We start from the raw sequence: 25301 nt of genomic DNA on the forward strand, positions 1-25301 counted from the left end.
CCTCCTCCTTGCCCCGCCTCTTTCCCTTCCAACTTCCCCCTCCCCCAACCACCCCCTTCTCCTCTTCCTCCATTTCCCTTACCCTAACCCAATTCTCCCTCCCTCTCTAGCCCCCTACCCTAATCGTTCTCCCCTCCCCCCACCCTTCCACCTCTTCTCCCCGCCCGCCCCCCCCCCGCCGCCACCGCCCATTATCCCCGCCCCCACCGTATTTCACCCCCATCCTCCATCCCTGCCCCGCCCCCACGACTGGGCGCCTGTCCGGGCGGGGCCGCCCGAGCTCCCGGGTCCCTGGCTCGTGTCCAGCCCGCGGCCCTGCACCGGCGGCGACGGCGGCGGCGGCGGCGGCGGCGGCGGCGGGCGGGGTCTTGGCGGCGCGCGGTTTGGGGGTTTTTTATAACCCTGGCAGGCTGCTCAGGAAGTGCCGTCCCCGCGCCCCCTCCCCCGGCCACGCCGCCGCGCTCGCTCCCTCCCTTCCTGCGCGTGGGCCGGCGAGACGGCGGCGGGGACTGCAGGCGGAGGCCCGGGCGGGCGGCCGGCGCGGGTAACGGCGCGGCGCGGGGCGGGTCGGGGCGGGGGTGCGGGACTACGGGGGACTTTGTGTGTCCGCGTCGTCGCCCGGGGATGGCCGTGGGCCGCCGGACGATGGACGTCGGGCCATGGGGGTTGTGGCGGTGTGCGATGTCCCTAAGCGCGTGCGACACGCAGCGCGCCCCTGAGTTCCTGGGAGCGCCTGTCTGGGTTTGTTTGCTCCGTGTGTGTGTGTGCGTGTGTGTGTGTACATCTACGTCTGTATAAATGCCGTGTGTCTGCGCGTGTGTGGCTGTATGAAAATGTAAGTGCCTGGCTATGTTTGAATTTGTGTGTGATGTGTGATTTGGGTGTTATATGTCAGCGGAAGTGTGGGTAAGCCAGTGTATGCACGTAGGTCAGCATCTCCTGGGTGTAAATGTCTGGGTGAGGGTGTCTCTCCAGACATCTGCCGGTGTGTCTCCGTGTGCGTCTGAGTTTCATGCGTGTGTAAATGCCTGTGTGTACGTGCATCTGGTGGGTCTCGAGGTTTGGAGGACTTCGTGAATTTGTTCCTGGTCTGCTGTGAGTGTGGAAATGAGTGTGTACGTGTCTGTGCTCGTAAGCCTGGGTGTGTGACTCTGGGTTGTGTGTGTGTGTGTGTGCACATAGGTCTGGGGGATGTGTAGTTGTGTGTCTCGGACGTTTGTCTCAGGGTGTGAGTGTGCACCGAGTGTTGGGGGGTCCTTTGTGGGTCTGCGGTGTCTGGTTGTTGGTCCCCAGCCCCACATGTGTGGCCACCCTCAAGTGTGTGTGTGCGCGTGCACGTCGTTGCCAATGTGTGTTTGTGTGTCTGGGTGTGGGAGTGGCGCCGCCCATTTCCCCTGAGTTGGTCATCGGGGCCACAACCGTCTGTCTCCGGGTGTCTCCAGCCATCAGCTCAGGGCCTTTAATTAGCGGCTGGTTGCCGACCCGCCGCCGGGTGCCGGGCCCACTCCTCCTGCAGGCCGGGCCTTTGTCTGCTCTCCAGGCAGGGGCTGCCGCCTCTCCTGCCTGCCCAGCCAGATGTGCAGAGCCTGGGCTGACCGGGCCTCTGCCTGGGCAGTCTCGGCCTCGGCCTCCGCAGGGAGGCTCCGCGGCCCTGTCCCCCGGCCCGGCGCTGCACATCTGGGTGTAGAGCAGCAGACCCCTGCAGGATCCCGGGGATGGGATGGAGCCTCTGTTTCCAGAGGCTGTTTCCGCCGGCATTTCCTCCCCCACCTCCAGCGGTCTGGCACCCTCCCCCACACTGGCCATCTCCCTCCTGCCTTCTAGGAGGGAGGGGCTGGAGGGAATGGCCAGGCCTGGGTACACACACACAAACACACTCTTACGGTCACACACGGGGTCACATGGGCAGACACACACAGTCACGTGGGCAGACACCACACACAAAGTCACATAGACACAGTTACAGCCGTACACAGTCATGGATGTGTAGTCACCCGCACACATCCCGGGGAGACCCCCAGCTGACATCCTGTGGCCCCCCCCACCCCCAGGCTCAGGCCCAGGAATCCTCTACCCACCCCCAAGCCTTCTGTTTCCACCCCCAGAGCCACCAGTCTGTTCGTGGTCCCCTCAATGCCCAGAGCAGGTCATACCTCCCAGCCCCACCGTGGGCTGTACCACTGTTCCAGATTCTCTCCCCCTGGCCTCACCCTGGCAGACACCTTGTACCTGTACATCCCCCTCCAGGCTCCTCCTATTCTACACCTCACCCACCACCTGTGCTGGGTCATTCTGCCCTCTCCTCCACACCCCACTTGAGCTAGAAGCACCAGAGGCTGGGGAGAGGTTGTAGGGGGGAGGGGCCCAGCTTCAGAGGACCGAGGTGAGGACTCAGAGGAGGGGGGAGCAGGAAGAGAGCCCAGGATCAGAGCCACTGAGGGAGAGCTTCTGCACCAGGCCTGGTGGTATGGGAAGGAGGAGAGGGGCAGGATTGGGGGGCTGGGGGGCTCCAGCCTCACTTGCAATGAGAATGCTGCCGTCTCGGCATGGGGAGGGGTGTTAAGGCAGGAAGGGGCTCGAGGGACCCCGCCACAGAAGGGGCTTTGATCCCAGAGCTAGTCAAGGATGGAATAGGGGAGGGGAGGGGGAGGGGAGGGGACAGAAGTTGGAAGGAGGGAGGTGGGGATGGGGAGCTAGGAACGGAGGGAGGATGAAAGCCAAAAGGAGCATCACCAGGGCCGGGGAGAAGGGCAGGGTGTCCTCAGCGACCCCTGAACTCCAGACCCAGCTCTGCTCTCCTCACTGCCCCCTCCCACCCTGTCCAGGCTCCCAGAAGAGGCACTGAGGCCCAGAGAGAGACACACACAGACACAGGTTCGACACCGTGCCACCAACTGAAGGCCCCAAAAGGTAAAAAAAAAAAAAAAAAAAAAAAAAAGAGAGAAACCCAAGGGGTAAACATCAACCCATCTGAAATGAGCACACAGTCATAGAGTGGGAGTGAGCTCCCCATAGCTGGCGGGGTCCAATCAGAAGTGGCCCCGAGGGGTGTGGGGGGGTGGGTGTCAGCTTCTAAGTCAGCATCTTGGAGGGAACCTGGCTCCATCTCTCAGGAGCTGAACTGCCCTGTTTGGGGATCGACTCTCAGACTTGGCCAGGCCGCAAAGAAAACAAGACAGTATGTGATTAAGGGGGAAATTGCACAGAGTAGGAGAAGGAGGGCGGAGACAGGAGGGGGTGGAGGGTTTGACACAGGGTGGTGGCCCAGAGTGGTGTCTGGGGCAGGCTGGCCTGGGGCAGATGCTGGAGAAACAGACCTGCCCGGCAGGCCTGGAGCTTCAAGGAGAAAGGAGAGGAAGCAGGACTAGGGGCCAGGCTGGAAATGGAGGATGGAGGAGAGGTCACAGGAACAGAGACCACGATGCAGGGGTTTGCAGCCCCGCCGGCGGGGTGAGTGGTGCTACCCATGACAGAGAATCTGAAGGCAGGGCCCCCAGGGGGAAGGGGTGCTCCAAGCACTGGCCTCGGGTTTAATCTGGGTTGAAAATTCACGCTGACCAGTCTTCAAGTGTGTCTCAGGCCAGCAGCCCCTCGCTGCCCTCCTGCCCTGGCCCTTTGTGGTCCTGGGTCCACACCAAGCCCCTGCCTGCCCCTGGGCCTTTGCCCCTGCTGTTCCTCTGCCTGGACCACTGCACTGTCTCCTGTCTCTTCACTTCTCATCCTTCCCACCTCTGCTTCCAAGCCTCCTGGTTATTTCTCATAAAGAACGTGTCCTGATCTGAATCACACGTCTTTTCGTTGACTTGTCTATCATCTGTCATTCCTGGGAGACTGAGCCCCACTGGGTGGGGGGGAGTGGGAGGGGAGGGACTGTATCCATATTACACACAGTCGCCACCCAATGAATGAATCCTCTGGGTTACTGCAGAAGTGAAATGAGATGGCATGAACATGCTTGGCCAGTAGCTGGCACGTAGTAAGTGCTCATGGAGTCAAGGTCCCTGCCTGTCCTAAGAGCATACGGAGGATGGGGGAGAGGCAGGGGGAGGGGGGCACAGAGAGGCTACTGAGTAAGAAAATGCATTCAGAGTCTTCAAACCAGGGGCGTGGAGGGGGGAATGTCATGGGCATCCCTGAGGCTGGGAGTGAAGGGCTGGCTGCAGGTGTCCTTGTCTGCCTGGTGAGGGACCTTGGCACTGGCTCTGCCCGGCACCAGGCCCAGGCCCCGCTGACCCAGCTCTCTCATCCCAGGAGCCCGGTCATGCTGTCCAGGCTGTGAACAGGGAAGGCAGCGCTGTGGGGGCTGCTGGCAGCCGGGGCTGGGGAGAGACATGTGGACACGTGGCCTCTATGGCTCCTGCCTGCCAGATCCTCCGCTGGGCCCTCGCCCTGGGGCTGGGCCTCACGTTCGAGGTCACGCACGCCTTCCGGTCTCAAGGTAGGGGTGACTCGGGGGTAGTGGTGGGGACCGAGCAAGGAACTGAGGAGGGGTCAGTGCAGCTGGGACGGTGGTCATGGTGGGGTAGGCCCTGGGGTCAGTGAGGCCAGAGTCTTGCAGCAGGTGACCTGGATTCAGGATTCACTGAAGCCAGCATCGTTTAGCCTGCAGCCAAGCAGGCAGGACCCAGGGGTCCTTCCCAGGGCCCAGCCCCAAGCCTCTGACCCTCACCCACAGATGAGTTCCTGTCCAGTCTGGAGAGCTATGAGATCGCCTTCCCCACCCGAGTGGACCACAACGGGGCACTGCTGGCCTTCTCACCCCCAACCCCCAGGAGGCAGCGTCGGGGCACAGGGCCCCAAGCAGAGTCCCGCCTTTTCTACAAGGTGGCTGCACCGAGCACCCACTTCCTGCTGAACCTGACCCACAGCCCTCGCCTCCTGGCGGGGCATGTCTCCGTGGAGTACTGGACTCGAGAGGGCCTAGCCTGGCAGAAGGCCGCCCGGCCCCACTGCCTCTACTCCGGCCACCTGCAGGGCCAGGCCGGCAGCTCCCATGTGGCCATCAGCACCTGTGGGGGCCTGGTGAGTGGAGGGTTCTGGGTGGAAGGGGGAAATGCCCACGAGTTTGGGAGTTAAGAAAAACACTTATATAGGTCAGAAAAGGAATCACAGTGGAAGTTTTTTAAACATTTCAAGCTAATCGAAAGGACTAGCTATTTTAAGGTGCAGCTAAAGCAGTACGTAGAAGAAAATGTGTAGCCTTAGGTCAGGCTAAAAATTAATGAGCTGAACGTCGAAGAAACTGAGAAAGGAATAGCAACATAAACCCAGTAAAATAGAAGGAATGAAATCATAAAGACAGAGATAGGGTCCCAGGGGTCCTGGGAACCAGAACCTGACCCCAGCCCTCTGTCCCACTTCCCAACCCCCAGCATGGACTGATTGTGGCAGATGAAGAAGAATACTTAATCGAGCCCCTGCAAGGTGGGCCCAAGGGGCACCGGGGCCCAGAGGAGAGTGGTCCCCACGTGGTGTACAAGCGTTCCTCCCTGCGTCACCCCCACCTGGACACAGCCTGTGGAGTGAGAGGTACATCTGTCTGTCTGGGGCTGGGCAAAGGGGCTGCACAACGTCTTTGCCTTGAGGCAGAGGTAGATGGCAGTGCCCCTCCATCCAGAAGGTCAGCAGGCAGCTACATCAGGAGCAGTGCACACAGTCAGCAGGGCAGTAGACGGCGGAACAGCGCGTCCATCACTGCCGTAGTCCGATGGCCCAACAGTGAGTGAGACGGGCAGCTAGCTGGACAGCCAGGCAGGTGCTCAAGTGTAAAACCATCCATCTCTAGGATTCTTGTCTGATCAGACAGTTAAGCAGCGGGATGGTGGTAACCAATATTGGGGCAGTTGCACAAGGAAAATACCAGGAGACCTGAGCCACCATTCGGAGGGTCACATTTACAACCAGGCTTGCAGGAGGACAGTTGTAACATCAGACATTTAGGGGATGGGAAAGTAAGGAAGCTAGCTAGACAACAGAAGATTCCCCAGGACGGTCGTACAGCTAAAAAAGAATGATCTCTGTCCAGTGGAAGTGCAGAGCCACTGGAACATTGAATTAGTTGCATAACCCGAGAGTCCCAGAGTAGCGCACCGTGGCAGACACACAACCGCAGTGGATTGTGGAAACAGGAAAGTGGACGGTGTCGCGACTGGACAGTCACTGGGACAGCCAAGCAATAAGCCCGCCAGGCAGGTGGATTGTTTTACAGCCAGACAGTTGGCGGCAGGGTGAGCAAAAAGTTGCACAGTCAGAAGGCCAGGGAGCCGCACACACACGCAGTTCCGGCAGTGAGGCCGGCTTGCTACACGTATCCATCTGAGCGGTGGAGTTGTCGGGAAGTTGCACGGTCATGTTGACGGTCACGGGATGCTGGGCAGCCGTTCAACCAACCGGTTTGGCAGTGAGACGGCCGCATCTCTGTAGAACCGGCAGCAAAAGAATGAGCTATTTGACAGCCAGATGAAGCATCAGACAGGGAGGTGGACAATGAGAGCACGCAGCCGAATGACCAGAAATTGTCCATCCAGATGAGAAACCGTGGAAGGGGCGGCCTTGGTGGCTGCGCACCCTGAAACCGCCACCTGCCTGGCCCCTCGGGAGTGAACGAGAGCGCGGCCAGCCAGGCCTGAAGCGCTCGGTCAGCCGAGAGCGCTATGTGGAGACCCTGGTGGTGGCTGACAAGATGATGGTGGCCTACCACGGGCGCCGAGACGTGGAACAGTATGTGCTGGCCATCATGAACATTGTAAGTGCCTCCCCCCGCCTGGGCACGGAGCCCCAAGAACATAGAGCTTGCTCCAGAGGGTAGGAAAAGGGGCGTCACCATCCCCCCCATCCCTGACCTGAGGCCAGTGAAGCAGAATGGAGAGGGGACAGGGTAAGGGAGAAAGGAGGGCTTTTTTGTGGCCAGGAATGAGGAGAAGCAGCCTAGCACAGGGGCTAGAAGCATGGACTCGGGAGCAAACCAGCCCGGCCTGAAACCTCAGCTGTGCCGCTTTGCAACTGTGTGCCCTTGGACAAGTTACTTTGCCTCTCTGCCTTGGTTTACCCATCCGTAACATGGGTATAATAACGGTACTGACTTCATAAGGCTAAGGTGGATGCAGTGAATTGCTAAAGCTCCAAACAGCACCTAGCACCCAGCAGGCGCCCTGTAATTATTTGCTGTATAAAAAAAATAAATGGGCAACCTGCAGGTACTTGCTCAGGTTAGCAGCACACGCGTGGGTGCTCACCCAAGCGCCTACCTATAAATCCATACAGGCTGGCCTGGCTGACCCACGCTCAGTTAGAGACAGCAGCCATCCTAGATCTTGATCAAGACCGTGGACCTCTCTGCGCCTCAGTTTCTGCCTCTGTAAAATGGGGTCACACTAGTATCTGTCACAAAAGGGTAAGAGATAGTGAGAGGGAAGCCAGCTAGAGCACTTGGCACGTAGTAAGGGCTTGATGTGTGATGCTGTTGTTCCACCAAAGCAGAAGGGGAAGACAAGTTCAGCGCAGACCGATGGCCCGTTATGTTGACATAACTTCATATCCGATACCCCTGCTTTCTGCCCAGGACCCGCCTTCCTCCCTTGGGCTTCCAAAGTTCCCTCAAACCTGCCAGGGTTTCTGGGGGTTTCCACATGGGACAGTGATGGCTCAGGGCTCCAAGGTCATTGCACAGGGCGGCCTCCATCATCTGTGCCCGCTCACCCCCGGGCACTTCCTCCTCCCCTCTGACCACTGTCTCCAGAGCTTCCTGCCCCCACACTTCCACCGGTGATGCTCAAATTGGTACCTTCAGACCGTATGGAATGAGGCCAGACGTGCACACCCTTTAGGCCATCTCTGGGCAGAGGCAGCCGGCGGGTGGGCAGGGAGGAGGGAGAACAAGTAGACAAGCTGAGCCAGGTCGGGGTGAGTTGAAAAGAAACGCATTGGCGGGCAGGCTTAGCCAGACTTGACTCCCACTGCCAGCGCCTACCAGCCGTGCATCCTAACCAGCTGAGTGTCAGTTTGCTCGTCTGTAAAATGGGAACGATAATACGTACTCCTGTGAAGATCTAGGCAGCAGGCTTAGCCTGAGCCCCAGCACACAGTAGGTACTCGACTGAAGCAAGCTGTTGTCATCGTTTCACTTTTTGTTTTCTACCCTGGGCCTCTCTTAAGACTCGGTCTCTCTTGTTTCTTGGAGGTCAGGTTGCCAAACTTTTCCAGGACTCGAGTCTGGGAAACATCGTTAATATCCTGGTAACACGCCTTATCCTGCTCACGGAGGACCAGGTGCGGGGTGGGCGGGGGCCACCTTCCCCGGCACGCCAGCGCTGCCCACCTTCCCCTGGGTGGCTGGTACCCATGTACCTCTCTCTGTCCACCCTCAGCCCACCCTGGAGATCACCCATCACGCTGGGAAGTCCCTGGACAGCTTCTGTAAGTGGCAGAAATCCATCGTGAACCGCAGCGGCCATGGCAATGCCATTCCAGAGAACGGCGTAGCCAACCATGACACAGCCGTGCTCATCACGCGGTGAGGGGCGGGCACGGCTCCAGCAGGACTTGAACCGGGGGACGAGTGGTCCAGGGGACTGTCCAGGTCTAGGCAGGGATCACTTCTGCTGAGAGATGGAAGAGGCCGGGACTGTGCAGGGGAGCCAGGGAGGGGGAGGGGCCGCTGGGAGCCTGAGAATGTGGGGAGGCGGGTGTGGGGGCCGTTGGGACACTGACACATCCTTCACTCACTCTGTCATTCATTCAGTCGGTCATCCATGCACCCCGGCATCTCCAAGGCCAGCTGGGGGAAGAGCATGAAGCTTCAGTTCCGAGGCAGGGGACGCTTCCCAGGCAGGGCTCAGCCACCAGAGACGGGCAGGATGGTAGCGGCGGGGCTTAGGGAGTCAGCCCAGCCCCCTCACGGCCCCCCTCTCCTTCCACAGCTATGACATCTGCATCTACAAGAACAAACCCTGCGGCACACTAGGTACCCGGGTCCCCTAGGTTTCAGGCATGTCTGAAGGCAGTGGGCTGGGTGACACTGGCCCTGGTGGGGGTGGGGACCTGGCAGAGTGTGGACAGGGTCGAAGACGCAGCCCCGAGCCCCCAGCTCCAGCCCCACCCACCCATTTCCCAGGCCTGGCCCCCGTAGGCGGGATGTGTGAGCGAGAGAGAAGTTGCAGCATCAACGAAGATATCGGCCTGGCCACGGCATTCACCATTGCCCACGAGATCGGACACACGTGAGGCGGGGACAGGGGAGGGGGCGGGCGGGAGGAGCCGGGCGGGTCCCTCGACGCCCGGCAGAGCCGCCGCTCCTCTCCCCAGGTTTGGCATGAACCACGACGGCGTGGGGAACAGCTGCGGGGCCCGGGGCCAGGACCCGGCCAAACTCATGGCCGCACACATCACCATGAAGACCAACCCGTTTGTGTGGTCCTCCTGCAGCCGTGACTACATCACCAGCTTTCTGGAGTGAGGACCTACCTGCCTGTCCCACCCAGGGACACACACTCACGTTGGGGGAGGGGAGGACCTCTGGAAATCAGGGCTGCTTTCCGAGAAGGGTCATGTGCGCACAGGGCTGCTCGCCGGGGACCCCCACCTGGGGGCTGGGGCCTCTGAGCTCTTGGCCTGCAGCCCTCCAGCATGACAGCTGCTTTCTTCTCACCACAGCTTGGGCCTGGGGCTCTGCCTGAACAACCGGCCGCCCAGACAGGACTTCGTGTACCCAACAGTGGCCCCCGGCCAGGCCTACGATGCAGATGAACAATGCCGCTTCCAGCATGGAGTCAAATCGCGTCAGTGTAAATACGGGGTAGAGAGAGCCTTCCTGCTTTCCTTCCTGGGAGGGGAGGGGGCCGCCACCACCAGGGTGGGGGGGCCACAGGGGGTGGGAAACTCCATGTGGGCACCCCACACCCAGGCAGTGGGGCTGGGAGAGCTGGGGGGGGAAGTGAGCCTCAGTGGGGGATGGGAGGACAGCGGTGCATGGGGTTACACGAGTGTCACGCACGGTCCCAGTGCTCGGGGACAAGAATGGGATCTCCCGGTTCTCCAGACCCCTGTTTTGGGGACTGAGCTGGGGAGAGCCTGGGGGTCCACCTTCTGCTGCAGCAGGACTGAAGTCGCAAGATCCCTAACTGGGCCATTTTTAACAAAAACATCCAGATTTGGTGGAAACAGTTTCCCTGGGGATGAACCATCTTCCCCACTTGGCAAAAAACTGGAGAGATCCTTCTAGAGATACCCTGTCTTCATTCCCTCCACCCCCCACCGACTGGTTCACAAGATCTCTTGGCCCCAGTCCTTAGCTGGACAAGCTCTGAGCCTCCCCTGATCACTCCCCACTCTTGCTTGAGGATTATACTCAGCTCCCAAAGCCCCATCCACCCATAGAGAAGTGAGCTGGGGATGCCACTCCCAGCTCCCCCGAGGAAGCTGGTGACCCTTTTCAGCCACCAGGGACCACCGGCTCATGTGGGGTCTGCCCCTCCATTGCCTACCTCCCCCAATTCCCTGAACACACCCCCTAACTCCTCACAGCCTCAGCCTTTGTAGCCCAGACGCAGTCCCAATTCTCCCCACCCTCAAGACTCGAAAAGATCAGCTTGAATGACTTGTCCAAGCTAAGGCCATGTTAACTCAAAACAGGGAGCAGGCAGCTGTTAAAATGCCCTCACTTTATTCCAGTGCAAGCCAAGGAGACAAACACCGGATCAATTCATATTTAATCCACTCTCAGCACCCCCCCCCCCTACCCAACTTGGCTGGTAACTACAGCTCCCTCTAATGAATTCCTAAAGAATTCAGAAGGTACTCTTGAGCATCTGCTGTGTCCCAGGTATCCTAACGATGACAACGATGGCTGACATTTATTGAATGCTCACTGTATGCCAAGCATATGTATCATCTCAGTTAAACTCCTGACAACCCTATTGTCCCCACATTGCAGAAGAAGGGACTGAGGCATAAGGAGGATGCCTTGCCCAAAGTCACCATTTGAGAACATGACAGAGCTGGGATTGGAATCTAGGTTTCTCTATGAATCTAAATTTTATAAAGGGGTGGGTAAGTGGAGAAAGTGCCGGATTTCCAAGCACGGACCACTGCTGGCTGTATGTTGAATTGATTCTTCCTTTTATTTTTCCAAGGAACATCTTCCTGGCCCTCCTGGCAAAGGGGTATTGACTCATGTAAATCAGTTAATATGTGTAAAGAGCTGGGCCTGGTGCCTGGTGCAGAGATAGTTGTGGTCTTATTACTCAATAACAGGGTGTTTATGCAAGCCCTTTCATATCTACTCTGTTACATGCCCCTCAGCCATGTGTAGACAAGGCCCATCTTAACAGATGAGGCCCAGAGAGGGGAGATGTGTTGCAAGTCAGTGGTGGAGTTGAAGTCTCCCAGAGTGGCCCAGGACTCGTTCATATATACCATAGCACCTCCTTGTGGAGAGGAGGAAGAGCAGGACTGGATTAGGCAGTTCTCTTTAAGAGGTGTCAGAAGTGGGATCAGGGCCTGTGATATTTTTACAAATGGCCAGGAAGGAGAACATAAGCCAAGTGAAGTCGGCAAACCAGGCTGAGTCTTTAGATGAGAAGTATCCTCTGAGGGAGCAGGTTTGAGGACAACCCTCCAGACTTCTCATGTGTGTACAGGTGTCTCTCAGAGGCTAACACAGGAAAGTTCCTTCTTACAGCCATTGCTCGGTCCAATCCCAAATCTTCAAAGTTTGGAAGGATCAGGTTCTAAGAGAAGATTACATGTGATTGTAAAAAGGGGACAGAAGGATCTTCACTTCTCAGGGGAAAGACCCTGGGATATGCAGCAGGATGTAGGCTAGAGGGTCAAATTTGGCCACACCTGAACCCAGTGGGGCTTGTCCAGGGGTATTAATTAACCTGAACCTAAAGGATCTGAGTGACTCCCTGGGACTAGTCCAGCCTCCTGCCATGGACAGGACCTGCTGCCAGGGTCTGGGCCAGCCCACGTAAGACTCAGGAAGAAGATGGGCTGATTTTTCACTGGGAGAACTAGAGGAACTTTCCACATAAACCCAGCCTGCCCTTATCCCTTCTCAACCCTCCATAGATTAAAAGCTTTGGGAGCCTCCCCAGTTTAGGTGGGGGAAACAGAACTACCAGCTGGAAAAAGAATTAGAGACAGGGCCCTTGACCTGAGCCATCATCAGGCCTGATTTTTCAACCACTGCTCTTGGGTGAGCTGCTTTGCCCATTCTAAAAATACTTCCTCTTCATTTCTCAGCAGGTCCCAAGGTTTCTCCTAGAAACTTGGGAGGTGCCACGGGTTGAACTGTAGAGGGATTAGGTCATAGACGCTGCGATCCAAGTTCTAGGTTAGGATCCAGACTAACCCTTAGTAGCTGTGTGACTTCTAGCGAGTGACCTTACCTGGCTGAGCCTTGGTTTTCTCATAGTAAAATGGGGATTGTAGTGCCTAAGGGAGTTTGCGGCACTCCTAGGTGTTTTATAAGTGCTGCTTACAGGCAGAGGAGAGGTCCCAGCCCATGCCCCCGCAAGGGGTTGCAAAAAGAGACCCAGGAAAGGAACGCTGGGGCCCCACTGTCAGCCGGCAGTGAGCGGGTCGCCTCGGTCCTCCCAAGGCTGGTGGGAGGGGGGCGAGCCTGAGCGGGCGCCTTGGCCCGCAGGAGGTCTGCAGCGAGTTGTGGTGTCTGAGCAAGAGCAACCGGTGCATCACCAACAGCATCCCGGCCGCCGAGGGCACGCTGTGCCAGACGCACACCATCGACAAGGGGGTGAGCGCAGGCCGAGAGCCTCCACACCCCCACCACCACCCCCAGACCCCTCCATCGGCTTTGGCCGCGCCTACTGCCTGTAAGCCCCACCCCTGGCCTGAGGCCACACCCGCTCCCAAGCCACGCCCTGCACGTTCGTCCCAACACTAGCTTCACCACCCGTTCGGGACCCTGAGCTCAGGCCACGCCCCTTCTTTGAACAGCGTCTCTCCCTAGCCACGCCCCCATATTACCGGACAGAATCCCGGTCTTCGGGCTCCACCTCCGTCCCCCACCCCCTCCCGCTTTCGCTCCGCCTCAGGAGGGCTCAGACTTCCGGCTGGGGGGCTGGGGTGGGGGTAGGATTGAGCGCCAAGTCCCAGAGAGTCCGCAAAGCCCAGCTCACCCCTCCCCATCGTCCCACCCGCAGTGGTGCTACAAGCGGGTCTGCGTCCCCTTCGGGTCGCGGCCGGAGGGCGTGGACGGCGCCTGGGGTCCGTGGACCCCGTGGGGCGACTGCAGCCGGACGTGCGGCGGCGGCGTGTCCTCCTCCAGCCGTCACTGCGACAGCCCCAGGTCAGCCGTCAGGCCCCAACGCCGGGGGAGCGGGGCGGGCGGTCCTCGCCCCTTACTCCCCCTGCTCCATTTCTTTGCTGTCCACCCCCATTTCCAGGCCGACGATCGGGGGCAAGTACTGCCTGGGCGAGAGACGGAGGCACCGTTCCTGCAACACCGATGTGAGTCCCCCCAGGATCCCAAGCCGGGTACCGTTGGCCCCTCTTACACGCGGGAAAAGAAAGGCATACATCAGCTTCCAACGAGCCCGGGCCAGCTGGCCACTGTCTCCTCGGGAAACCTGCAGCGGCCACCCCCTCCTTTCCTGGACCTCCCTACACCAGCCCTGGGCCCTGTCTCCTTCCAACTCTTCACGCTTTTGCAGTAGATGCGTGTCCCACCTGGAAGTAACTGCTTGGCCCGTGACGACCCTCGCCACTGCTCCTCCCTTTACTGCGCAGTTTCCCCCAAAAGCCCTGCTCCTGCCCCAAAGCTGACCCGAGCTCCCTGCCCCAAAATCCAGTGGCCAAGTTTTCATCCCCTGCTTGCACTGCCTTCTGACCAAGGACCACAGTCTCCTGTCCAACACTCCCGTCCACACGTCCCCCACACTCGCAAAGAGTGGGCTTTGCTCTTTTCTAAGCCGGCTCTCTCAAGGCCCCACGGTCTGAGACCAGAAATCCAGGTGTCATCCTCAGCTTGCCCACAAACTCTAAACCTACTCCCATCTCAGACACCACCACCACCACCCCGCCCCGGCCTCCTCCCCGGCCTCCTTGCCTCCAGCCTCAATCCTCCAACCCACCCCTGCTCAGAACATTAGTTCTCTGGCCCCAGGCCTCTGCCCTAACTGCATCCCCCCCAACACCTGGCCTCCCTACTTCTGCCTTTTTGTGCCCCAGGACTGTCCCCCAGGCTCCCAGGACTTCAGGGAAATGCAGTGCTCTGAATTTGACAGTGTCCCCTTCCGTGGAAAATTCTACACGTGGAAAACGTACCGGGGAGGTGAGCGGGGGACTCAGAAGGCCTTGGGGCAGTAAGGGGGCAGCCGCAGGTGGAGACCATATCGTGGGGTCTGCCCTGAGCCCTCCCCTCACCCAAGGAGCCAGAGCGCCCAGGATGTGGCTCAGCAGCGCCTCGACTGAACACCGGGAGGCCCCTCTCCCTCTGTCCAACCTGCCTGTCCTTGTTGGGTCTGGGGTGTGGCCCTCAGTCTGATGGGGCCGTGCCCCCCAGGGGGCGTGAAGGCCTGCTCGCTCACATGCCTAGCAGAAGGCTTCAACTTCTACACGGAGAGGGCGGCGGCTGTGGTGGACGGGACGCCCTGCCGCCCAGACACAGTGGACATTTGTGTCAGCGGCGAGTGCAAGGTGGAGGGGACTCCCCGCGAGAGGGGAGGGGAGAGGGGGCCGGAGGTGGAGGGGGGCGGCTCCCTGACTTCCCCCACGCACACCGCTGCCCTCCCCAGCATGTGGGCTGCGACCGGGTCCTGGGCTCTGACCTGCGGGAAGACAAGTGCAGAGTGTGTGGGGGTGATGGCAGCGCCTGCGAAACCATCGAGGGGGTCTTCAGCCCAGCCTGGCCTGGAGCCGGTGAGAGACCCCCCTCCCCACAGCTTCCCTTTCATACTCCCCACTTGGTGGCTGGGGGCGGGACTTGCCCCACCACAGTAGCCAAGATCAGCAAGTCTTCAGAGCCAAGGGCCCAGTGGGGTGTAAGGGACCCCAAAAAGTCCTGGACGTGATGCCCCAGGTCAGGGTCAGGGACTGGCTTGGGCTTTTGGTGCCTGAAGCTCAGCAATTAAAGGGTGCAAGGGGGTGGGGGCCTAAACCTCTCCCCTGCCCCATCCTGAGGGCCTCAAACCGGGTCTTGAGGGGGCAGGTGCCTGACCCTCCAAGGAGGCTGAGGGGCCCTCTGTGCTAGATCACAGAGCTTACGAGGGGTGGGGATAGCTGCAGGGTGTGGTGAACTTGAATGCCTCCCAACCTTGGGCTGAAGGGAAGAGACCCCAGTGAGGTGGGAGAGGGGAGGTGGGATTAAGGGACCAAACACACACTGAGGGCCAAGTGTGGAGTTCAGGGGATAGTCTGGGGGTACAGATAAACCAGGACTCATGGGGGACACAGGTGGGCAGGGATAGAGGGTTCACAGGGCCCCAAGATCATCCAGGCTGTAAGTGATGGAGCTCACTGCAAACCTGACTCTGACTGCTAAAACCGCCAAGTCACCCTGTGTGGGTCAGGGCCCCGCGGTGCCCCCCTTCCCCCTGCCCGATCCCAGCCCTGCTGCTTGTTGGGGGGTGGGGGGCGGGTCGGACCACTTTGATGGTTTGAGAGGTAAGAAAGTGTGGGTTCAAATCCCAGCCCAGCCACTTGCTAGCTGTAAAACCTGACCAATTTGTTTTGTCTCTCTGAGCCTCAGTTTTGTCATCTGTAAAGTGGGTGTGATGACACATCTAACTTCACGGGGTCAGAGCTGCCAATGAGGTGGTCTGTCTCTGTAAGTGCTTAGCACGGCAATGGTTAGTTGTTATCGTCAGGGACCAGGGATGGGGGAGACAGGCAGGTGCAGGGAAGGGCCAAATGGGTGACATCTGAGCTCCACTGTCCAGGGTACGAGGAAGTCGTCTGGATCCCCAAAGGCTCCGTCCACATTTTCATCCAGGACCTGAACCTCTCCCTCAGTCACCTGGGTGAGCCAGAGGTGGGAGGATGAGGACTGGGGGTCAGCAGGGGCGGCGTCAGCGTGGCTGGGGTTCTGACCCCTATGCTGTCCCCCAGCCCTGAAGGGGGACCAGGAGTCCCTGCTGCTGGAGGGGCTGCCTGGGACCCCCCAGCCCCACCGCCTGCCCCTGGCCGGGACCACCTTTCAGCTGCGACAAGGGCCGGATCAGACCCAGAGCCTAGAAGCCCTGGGACCCATTAACGCATCTCTCATCGTCATGGTAACGGCAGGGCTGGGAGCAAGGTGCAGGAGGACATTAGCATCCTTGTGGGGCCTCGAACTTGATTTCCATTTGATCCCCACCTACAACCCCAGGTGCTGGCCCGGACTGAGCTGCCGGTCCTCCGCTACCGCTTCAATGCACCCATCACCCGAGATGCACTGCCTCCGTACTCCTGGCACTACGCGCCCTGGACCAAGTGTTCGGCCCAGTGTGCAGGCGGTGAGGCCGGGGTGGGACGGGGTGGGGCCGGTTCTGGTCACCAGGCTGACCTTCTGGGTCGGGCAGGGCTGAGCGGACCTCTCGCCCGTCCCCAGGCAGCCAGGTGCAGGCTGTGGAGTGCCGCAATCAGCTGGACAGCTCAGCCGTGGCTCCGCACCACTGCAGCGCCCACAGCAAGCTACCCAAGAGGCAGCGCGCCTGCAACACAGATCCCTGCCCACCCGAGTGAGTGCCTGCCAGGGTGCAGGGTCGGGATGGCAAGCACTGGAGTGACGGGGCGGCTGGGGTCAGAGGAGTGGGTGCCCCCTAAGGTGAGGTCAGGGTTCTCCCGGAGTCAAAGTCAGAACAATGGTGCTCCCTGGTCAAGTCCAGGTAATTATCTCCCCTTGGGGTTGATGCGCCTCCCAGCCCCCAATGCGGGTTCAGAATGAAGTTGTTCTGAGTTCGGGGTGTACGGTACGGGAGCAACAGGCATCCCCGTGCCAGCTTCCACAATGATGTTAATTGTTGGGGAGGAGGAGGATCTGCTCGTGCCCCAAGCTCAGGGTGGCCTGCCCGGCGTACTGTCTCACACTGCCCCCTCCCCCGACAGCTGGGTCGTAGGGAACTGGTCGCGCTGCAGCCGCAGCTGTGATGCGGGCGTGCGCAGCCGCTCCGTCGTGTGCCAGCGCCGCGTGTCGGCCGCCGAGGAGAAGGCGCTGGACGACAGCGCTTGCCCGCAGCCCCGCCCACCGGTGCTGGAGGCCTGCCACGGCCCGGCCTGCCCTCCGGAGTGGGCCGCCCTCGACTGGTCGGAGGTCAGCCGCCCCTTCCCGCCCCGTGCAGAGCAGGGAGGGGCCTGGGTTGCCCATGTCGGGTGCACACTGAGGCGCCTCCCCACTCCCGCTAGCCCTAGTGAGCCCCCCCCCTACCCGCGTGACTGGTCCAAAGTTAGCTGTACCGTCCTCACCTCCCAGCGGACCAGCATCCTTCCCACTCCTTGTGTGAGCGGGGAGGGAGGCGCCCACTGAGCATGAAACGCCCCCTCCAACTGCAGTGCACCCCCAGCTGCGGGCCGGGCCTCCGCCACCGTGTCGTCCTTTGTAAGAGCGCAGATCACCGCGCCACATTGCCCCCCACACACTGCCCGCCCGCGGCCAAGCCGCCGGCGACCATGCGCTGCAACCTGCGCCGCTGCCCGCCGGCCCGCTGGGTGGCGGGGGAGTGGGGTGAGGTAGGTGGGCGCGCCCTGCAGGGAGGGAACCAGCGTACGGGTGGCAGGGTGGGTGGCCGTGCTGGGCTGCGGCTCATCCGCGACTCCCCACAGTGCTCCGCGCAGTGCGGCTTCGGGCAGCAACAGCGGCCGGTGCGCTGCTCCAGCCACACAGGGCAGCCCTCACGCGAGTGCGCGGAGGCCCTGCGGCCCCCGGCCACGCAGCAGTGCGAGGCCAAGTGTGACAGCGCGCCCCCCGGGGACGGCCTGGAAGGTATGTGAGGCGGGGAGGGAACCAGGAGGGTCCTGTCCAGAGGAAGCCATAGATAGGAGAGCTGGGGTTCCAGACCATTGGCCCTAGAGCGTCTGCAACCACGGAAATGCCTTTCTCTGTCTTCTCCAGACCGTCTTTCACCATCCCCTGCCTGCCAACATGTATTAGGTGCCACTGTGTGCCAGGCGTTGTAGGCACCTGATTTTTCTGGGGGCCCAAACACAGGTCATTCCTCCAGCCACCTCCATGGCCTTCACCTTGATCATCTCCATCTATAACATTATCTGCCCGATATTTTTCTTTAAATCAGTTTCTCAGCCTCAGGCACTATTGATGTTTGGGGCCAGATGATTCCTTGTCACGGGGGCTGCCCTATGCATTGGGGGCTCAGCATCCCTGACCGCTACCTGCTGCATGCCGATAGTACCCCTCCTCCCCGCGGTGAAAACTGAAAGATATCTCCAGATATCACCAAATGTCCCCTGGGAGGCAAAATCGCATCTCCTTGAGAACCACTGCTTTAAATATACCCATTTTTTTCCTACCTAAGTAAATTTATATTTCATAGAGAGCAATAGGGGGCTTACTGAAGGCACCGGAACCAAACTGCCTGGATTCACCTTCCACCTCTGTGCCTTCGTATTCTCATCTATCAAGAGGCGTTTAATATATTCACTTGAGGGAGTGCCGTGTTAGGGAGAGGGACTAAAATAATCCACGTGAAGCCCTTTATTAGCACCGGGCCCTGTCATACATCATTAACTGCAAACTGGGAATCCTGGTCCATTGTCATAAACAGCCTGTCAATTACCCTGAACACAAACTACACAAATACCCTGAGAGGAGTGACTGCTCTGGAGCTCAAGGTCCTCAGCCCGTTACAAAGGGAAACGAGCAAGGATTACAGCTCCAAACAGATAATTGGAAAAGGAACGCTTTTCTCGTGATGTAGCACGGTGTCCAAGCCTCAGACCTGCACTTCCCTCCCAACATCCTCAAAACAAACTAATGACATAGTTACTGGTATAAAGCCCCCTTTGAGAGGTGAGGAAACCGAGGCACAGAGGAGCTAGGAAGCGCGGTGCGCTGTGCAGCCTGCGGTCGCGCCGCTGCCGGAAGGGGTGCTGAGACCTGGTTCCCCTCACCTACTCTTCTCCCGCCCCCTCCAGAGTGCAAGGATGTGAACAAGGTCGCCTACTGCCCCCTGGTGCTGAAATTTCAGTTCTGCAGCCGAGCCTACTTCCGCCAGATGTGCTGCAAAACCTGCCAAGGCCGCTAGAGGGCGCACGGTCCTCGGAGCCAAGGCTGGGGGCCGGCTGGGGATGGGGGTGGGGCGACCAGGCCTGCAGCTGGCCAGCCTGAAGGAGCCCGAGGGGGCAGGAGCTGGGAGTGAAGGGTGAGACGGAGCCGGAAGTTATTTATTGGGAACTCTTGCGGGGCTCCTGGCTGAGGGGGATGGAGAGGGGCTGGCCACGCCCACGGCCCCTCCTTTGCCCGTCTCCCAGTTCAGAATGAGACCCCCTCCAGGGTGGGTTTGAGGTGGGAATAACTGTTCGCCCTAGTGCTCTTGCCACCCACCCTTAGGGAGACCCCCCAGCACAACCCCCGCCTTTGGTCGGAATATGTACTGTGAAGAGTGGGGGTGGGGAGGGGGTCAGCCGGTGCCCTGCCCCCCGCCCCAGCACTGCCCTACCCCTCCACTCTGAGCTGGGGGGGAATCTATGTCCGCCACGGGGGAGGGGATTAGCACGACCTCCCTGACACCCTCCGCCTAACCAGACCAGCTACAGGGGGAGGCAGAGCTGGGAAGATCCACCCCATCCTGTGCCCTGCCTGCCCCAGGGGGACCATGTCATCCAGGCCACCCCCATCATGGTGCTACAGGCCCTGCCCTGGGGCCCACACACCCCTCGCCAGGAAGCCCTACATCAATAAAGTTCTGTCTTGTGTAGATTTCCGTGCGTGGGTGTGGGTGTGTCAGTGAGACTGGGTCACATTCAGCTGTCCCCTACCCCCATCCTGGAAGCGACCACAGCCCCCCGCAGGTCGGCCCCAACAGGCCAAAGGGGACTTGTACCAACACAGACTAGAACCCAGCAATTTTAGGTCAAAAATACAGCTTCTCACGGAGGCGCTCAAAGCAACACAACCTGGCACCTGCTTTTCCAGCCACCACACTCGCTGTAACGCTGCAGGCTCCAGTCATGCCGGAGTCCCGCAAGTTCCTCAATCTCCCCACCATCTTCCCATCCTGAGGCCTTTGCTACAGCTGTTTCCTCTGCCAGGTGTACCCTCCCCTTCCCTCTTCACCTAGTTAACTCCAACTCACCTCTCAGCACAAACATCGCCTCCTCCCAGAAGCCTCCCCTGACGCCCTCAACAAGGTGGGGGTCCTCCAGACTCCTCCACTCCTAGTGGCTGGAAGCATTGCTGAGGTTTGCAGAAGCCAAGCCACTCGGTTGAGCAAACTTGCGCGGGAGGTCCAGGGAGAAACGGGCCTCTCCCCAGATGTGGCCACTAGGGGGCGCCGCGGCGTGCCAGCCTCTAGGCAGGGTGTGGTGTGCTGCCGGGAGTCCAGGGATACCCCTGGCCACAGCCCTCCCTGCCAGGCTCACCCAGGGTCGGCTTCTTACCCCGCCACCTCCTCGATGTGTATCAGATGACAGCCTCTAGGAGCTGCCATTTCCTGCTGGTCTCCCAAAGATCCGGAGATGGGCCGACACTTGGATCCCACGTGTGCCAGATGCCGCCGTTTTATGATGACAAAATGGGGAGATCCGGAAGTAACAGAGCTGGGGGTCATTAATTCCAGATGTGACATCCGAAGTCTGGGACCTTCCAGGTGCCCTCGGTTCTTAGTACCCGCCACTCCTGCTGCCCTTCCCTTGACACAAACACACCTGGCTCCCGAGGTCCCTTCTGGAGGAAGGACCAGCCGAAGTGGCTCTGGAGGTGGGAGTTTGCTCAGGGATGCCCAGAGGAGACATACGTCTGAAGTGGTTTCGAAGCCCAGGAAGGAGCAGTCAGTCCTGCAGTCAGCTGACCTGCAGTGCGGTTTGCTGCAGCTGCGTCCCGGAGGAGTTGGAGAAGCGGCTTCCTGGGATCTGACAGCAGCTGTCATCTATCCTTAACCTCTCCCTTCAGGCTCAGAGCCCCAAACAACCAGCACCCTCGGCCCTGCCTGGGCTCTCTCCCCGCCCCCAGGCCCAGCTTCCCTCCCCTCTAGCCGCGGCCCCTCCCGCCAAAGGAAGTGAGAAGGGGGCTGTCATAAGAGGAACTAGGTCTGGGAGTCCGCCGAAGCAGCAGGAACGGGGCCATGCCCAAGCCGCCCCCTGGAGCCCCCTGAGCCACAGCCCATTCAGACATCCCCCAGGGACCCAGACACCAGCCCCCACCATGGTAAGTCCTGCAGGGTGGGCCCTGAAGTGCAGGGGTGGCTGCACCAGCCAGGTGGAGGTACCTAGAGGCCACCATCAGAAAGTGGGATGACGAGAGTGGGCACAGCAGACCCTGTGGGGTCCCGCAGTGCAGCTCGGGTGCTGCCAGCATCCCTCACAGGGGACCCAACTCCCATTGGCTGGTGGACAGGATGCCCGAATGGGGATGGGGCACCAAAGGATGGAGCAGCAACTGGAGGACAGAAGGTGGTCCTAAGGGCTCACACAGTACCTGCAGGGACAGGGACAGATCCCTTTCCTGGGGCTTAGGGAACCCAGTTCCCAGCCGAGTTTGGTGCCTCACCTCCCTGTGTGGCCTTGGGCAAGTCACTTCCCCTCTGTGAGTCTCAGTTCCCACATGTGTCATATTTGGAAGTTTGTCAAGATGTGGAAGGTGTCTGGGGGATCCCTCCATTGGAACGTTCAGGGGGTTTTGGCTTCAGGCCCTCTGCGTCCACGGCTGGGAGGGGAAGCTGTGTCAGATGGGTCAAATGGGAGGTGGGTTGCAGTGATGGTGGCGTGACAGCAGGCCGGTGTGGGCGACGGGGTGGTCTGGCTGTAGCAATCACAGACGCAGGAGTTGGTGAGATGCAGCGTGTCCGTACCACCACCGGTACCCTTCTCCGGGAGGGTGGCAGGGAAAAACACTGCAGCCAGAAGCATTGCCACCTGGGGAGACTGAGGTCTGATGATGGCTGTGCTGACAGGGTTGGGGAGACTGTCATGGTCCTGGGTCTAGATGCAGTAGCATCATGTCACACACGTTAAGAGGGAGCCTGGGCTGGCTATGTCACTCCCACGACTCCGTGCCTCTGCAAACCACTTCAGCTTTCATTTTTTGTCATTCTGTTAAGGAGGATGGGTGGCTGGGACAGTCACAGAGCTGGTGGTGACAACCGTAGTGTTTCTGGCAGTTGCAGCAGGCGGCTGACCAAGGTAGAGGCAAGGATTGCCTTAGCCTGAGAGATAACGTCTGATTTCAGAAAGTCAGTGATAAACTGGGCCTCCCTGGCCAAGGACCCCTTTGATTAATTCACAAGCAAACCACCAGCTGGAGCTCCGGGCTTGGGATGGAAACTCTTCCCAGAGCGAGCCAAGCCAGGAAGACTCCTTGATCAAAAGAACACAAGAAATGATTTGCTGCTTGAGAGAAAAGCAGCCCCTCTTAAGGAAGCCGTGTGAAATGCTTAGTCAATGATTGGCTTGGCCTACCGTGTCTGGGAAGGGAGAAACTCATGCGAGAGGACCACAGAGAAAAACAAAAAAGTGGAATCCATCCATGAGGCCAATACCTCTGTCTAGGGGTGCTGACATCTTCCTGGAGGTGTGATGGGTGCCAGGAAGCGTGTTGAAAGATTCAGTGAAACGATGTTCGTAAAGTGCTTTAAAGAGCACATAATATGTGCTCAATACACGGTAACTGCCGCTATGGGTAAATGCTCATTCATGGTGGGAGTTAGGTTTTCAGCTGGAGGGTTGATCTGTGGAAGGATCGCAGTTGGTCATCATTTGAAGTCAGGGGGTCACGATAATGTTTGTTTGCTGTTGGTTGTTCATTGCTGACGTTTGGCGACGGTCTTGGGACCAGTGGTGGCTCATCACTGGTTTTGGAAAGGGGTAGGGCTGACTGCTGCTTCAATGGTAGTGGGTCATGTGTGGTTGTTGATGGCTAGTATTGTGATCGTGGTTGTTATTGTCCACGGTGGTTGGTTATTATGGGCTGCTGCTGCTGGTGATAATAAGTGGTGATGGTGGTGAGTGATGATAGGGAAACACGCAGTGGAATCCGTCAATGTTTTTCTGTCTGATGTTAGCTGTTGGTGCTGGCATTGAGGTTATCAGCAGTTTCTGTTTGGCTTTGGCTGGGGGGCATGTAAAGGGAGCAATTGGTTGCCCTCGGTCGATAATGGTGGTGACCTGAGGGTACTCGTGGTTGGTTTGAAAGTACAGATATAAAGCAGGGAGACGTGATGTGATGTGGCTGCTTGATCGAGGGGCGGCGGCCATGGGGATGGACGTAAAAGGCTGGGAGGTCAAGAGAGAGTTAGGAAGAAAGACTCTAGAAGGACAAGGGTCCCCATATGTCGGAGAACGGCCTCTGTTTAGGCCAAAAGGTAACTGAGACACCCCTCCCGAGGGAGGGGGAGACCTGAGAGCCTTTAGAGATGAGAATATTGTTTGCATGGTGCAGAGACACAGGGTGTAGCCCCAGAACCCCATTCAGTAGGACCAAGTCTCCAGGGGCACACCGAGGGGCCAGGGCGTGGCCGGGGGTGGAGGGTGGCTCCGGCAGCCACTACCACAGCAGCTTCGCCTCTGCCTCTCGGCTGGCTGGCAGCCACAGTGCACAGGACCCCAGCGAGGAAGGAAGTGGCTGTTTCGTTGTTCTCCCCAGTCTGGGGCTCTGCTCATCACCACCCAGGAGCAGGGAGGCCAGAGCAGTTAGGGCAAATTGCAAAACCCTCATCCAGCCCTTCCTCCTGACCCTGTGCCCCGTGCCTGTGGGACCGGCCAGCTTAAGGCAGCAGCAGCTGCTGCTGCTGCAGCTGCTGCTGCTGGCGATGGAGGGAAGCTAGTGTTTCCTCTTGACAAGCTTGGCCTTGTTGAATCTGCACAACTGCCCCGTGAGGTCCATGGCCCTCAATATTCCCATTTGCCCGATGAGAAAACAGAGGCAGAGGGGTTAGGCGAGCTGCCGTACAACCCAAAATAGCAGCGGATTTCAACTCAGTGACCCCCAGAGCCACACTTTTAACAGCCACCTTGACCTACAACCTCCTCCTCCTCCTCCTCCTCCTCCTCCTCCTCCTGCCAGGTGAGAGGCTACCTGGGGGCGTGGGCTGACCCCCATACTCTCCAGGCTGCCCACCCCTGCCTCATTTGGACCCGGACTCTATTCCAAAGAAACTAGGATCCTGGTGTCCCACACACACCCAAGGCCTTCCTGGCCCATGGCTCCTGTTGCCACCACCGACACGGTCTGGGACGTTCATGTTGCAAAGCCTGCCTCCTACAGGAAGCCTTCTCTGATTGCCTCGGCTCTCCTTAGCACTGTCTGATTGGGATCACTGTCTCCCCGGAGCAACTCACTTCTGAACTACTCGTGGGCAGAGTCTAGGCCTGGTCGCCAACTACCTCCATGCACGGTAGGGGCTCAGGAAGTGTGTTCACTAGAGGGCTCCAATGCCCCAGCCGTACAGGAGCCATCACCTTCGCCCTCCCTCCTTTGGCACCAGGGAAGCTCCACCCCTCCATACCCTCTGCCGTGGGTTGAGAGGAGCCTCTCTGAAGAGCTGAAGTGAGAATCTACGTTCCCACTCCCATCCCAGCCACCTCTGACCCCTGACTATCTTTCACAAGAACCCCAGCCAGTTGAGTCACCCTTGGCTTGTAGTCAACTATGACCACAACCTCTTTATGGCACCCTCACCCTCCAAGGAAGGAACAAACAGCTTCAACTTGACGGTTGGAGACTTGGGGGTCACAGAGAGATGGACACCTGTGACACAGGGCAGGGGGCAGTCTCATCCCAATGATACTTCATTCATTTATTCATTCATCGACTCTACATCGACCGGCTCCTCTATCCTGTCAAGCCACTGATCACTTCTACTAAATGCTCTTGGGGCCACCGGCTGCCACTTCCTGAGGCACCCCAGTGCGTCTTTTCTCAGCACTGGCTCATTTACTTCCCCTAGCAAACCCACAGAGGAGATTTATTATGGAATCCATTTTACAGATGGAGCAACTGAGGCTTGGAGAAATGAAGTGGCCTCCCTGGGGTCAACAGAGCCAACTGTTAAGCCAGGCCTCACACCCAATCCATCCCTTGCCAAAATTGTCGACTCTACTCCCCCACACTGTACCCTCTTGAGGAAAACCTCTCGCTCTGCCACAAACAACCCCGTGGTTTTTGTGATCGCATAGAGTTAGGATGGATCTGG

General features: G+C 59.1%; 2 protein-coding genes across 7 annotated transcripts in view; both read left to right on the forward strand.

Annotated features, from left to right (window-relative positions):
• The first annotated feature begins 424 nt into the window (after positions 1–424).
• On the forward strand, positions 425–19871 carry ADAMTS10 (ADAM metallopeptidase with thrombospondin type 1 motif 10). Of its 6 annotated transcripts, none has more exons than XM_059063027.2 (26): positions 460–544; positions 2826–2910; positions 4252–4438; positions 4676–5022; positions 5373–5529; positions 6528–6745; positions 8185–8268; positions 8367–8512; positions 8919–8962; positions 9113–9218; positions 9304–9450; positions 9652–9793; positions 12647–12754; positions 13164–13309; positions 13407–13470; positions 14191–14293; positions 14525–14658; positions 14757–14880; positions 15900–15980; positions 16069–16232; positions 16328–16454; positions 16550–16679; positions 17047–17251; positions 17491–17667; positions 17761–17920; positions 19090–19871. In XM_059063027.2, the coding sequence occupies exons 3-26, from the start codon at positions 4351–4353 to the stop codon at positions 19197–19199; spliced, it is 3312 nt and encodes a 1103-aa protein (XP_058919010.1). In that variant the 5' UTR covers positions 460–544; positions 2826–2910; positions 4252–4350; the 3' UTR covers positions 19200–19871. The 6 variants fall into 6 exon arrangements, with proteins under 6 accessions (XP_066888946.1, XP_058919010.1, XP_058919009.1 ...); XM_067032843.1 differs by lacking the exon at positions 460–544 and adding an exon at positions 3286–3450 and having other exon boundaries at positions 2831–2910; XM_067032844.1 differs by lacking the exon at positions 460–544 and adding an exon at positions 3286–3450 and having other exon boundaries at positions 2831–2910; positions 17491–17662.
• Positions 19872–20509: 638 nt separating this feature from the next.
• The window catches only part of MYO1F (myosin IF), a 32856-nt gene continuing 28064 nt past the window's right edge, over positions 20510–25301 (forward strand). The window contains exon 1 of the mRNA XM_059063030.2: positions 20510–21319. Coding sequence (XP_058919013.1) covers positions 21317–21319 — 3 coding nt within the window. The 5' untranslated portion in view covers positions 20510–21316. The remainder of the gene's footprint in view (positions 21320–25301) is intronic.

This window comes from Kogia breviceps, chromosome 4 (genome assembly GCF_026419965.1).
Source record: "Kogia breviceps isolate mKogBre1 chromosome 4, mKogBre1 haplotype 1, whole genome shotgun sequence".
Lineage (NCBI taxonomy): Eukaryota > Metazoa > Chordata > Mammalia > Artiodactyla > Physeteridae > Kogia > Kogia breviceps.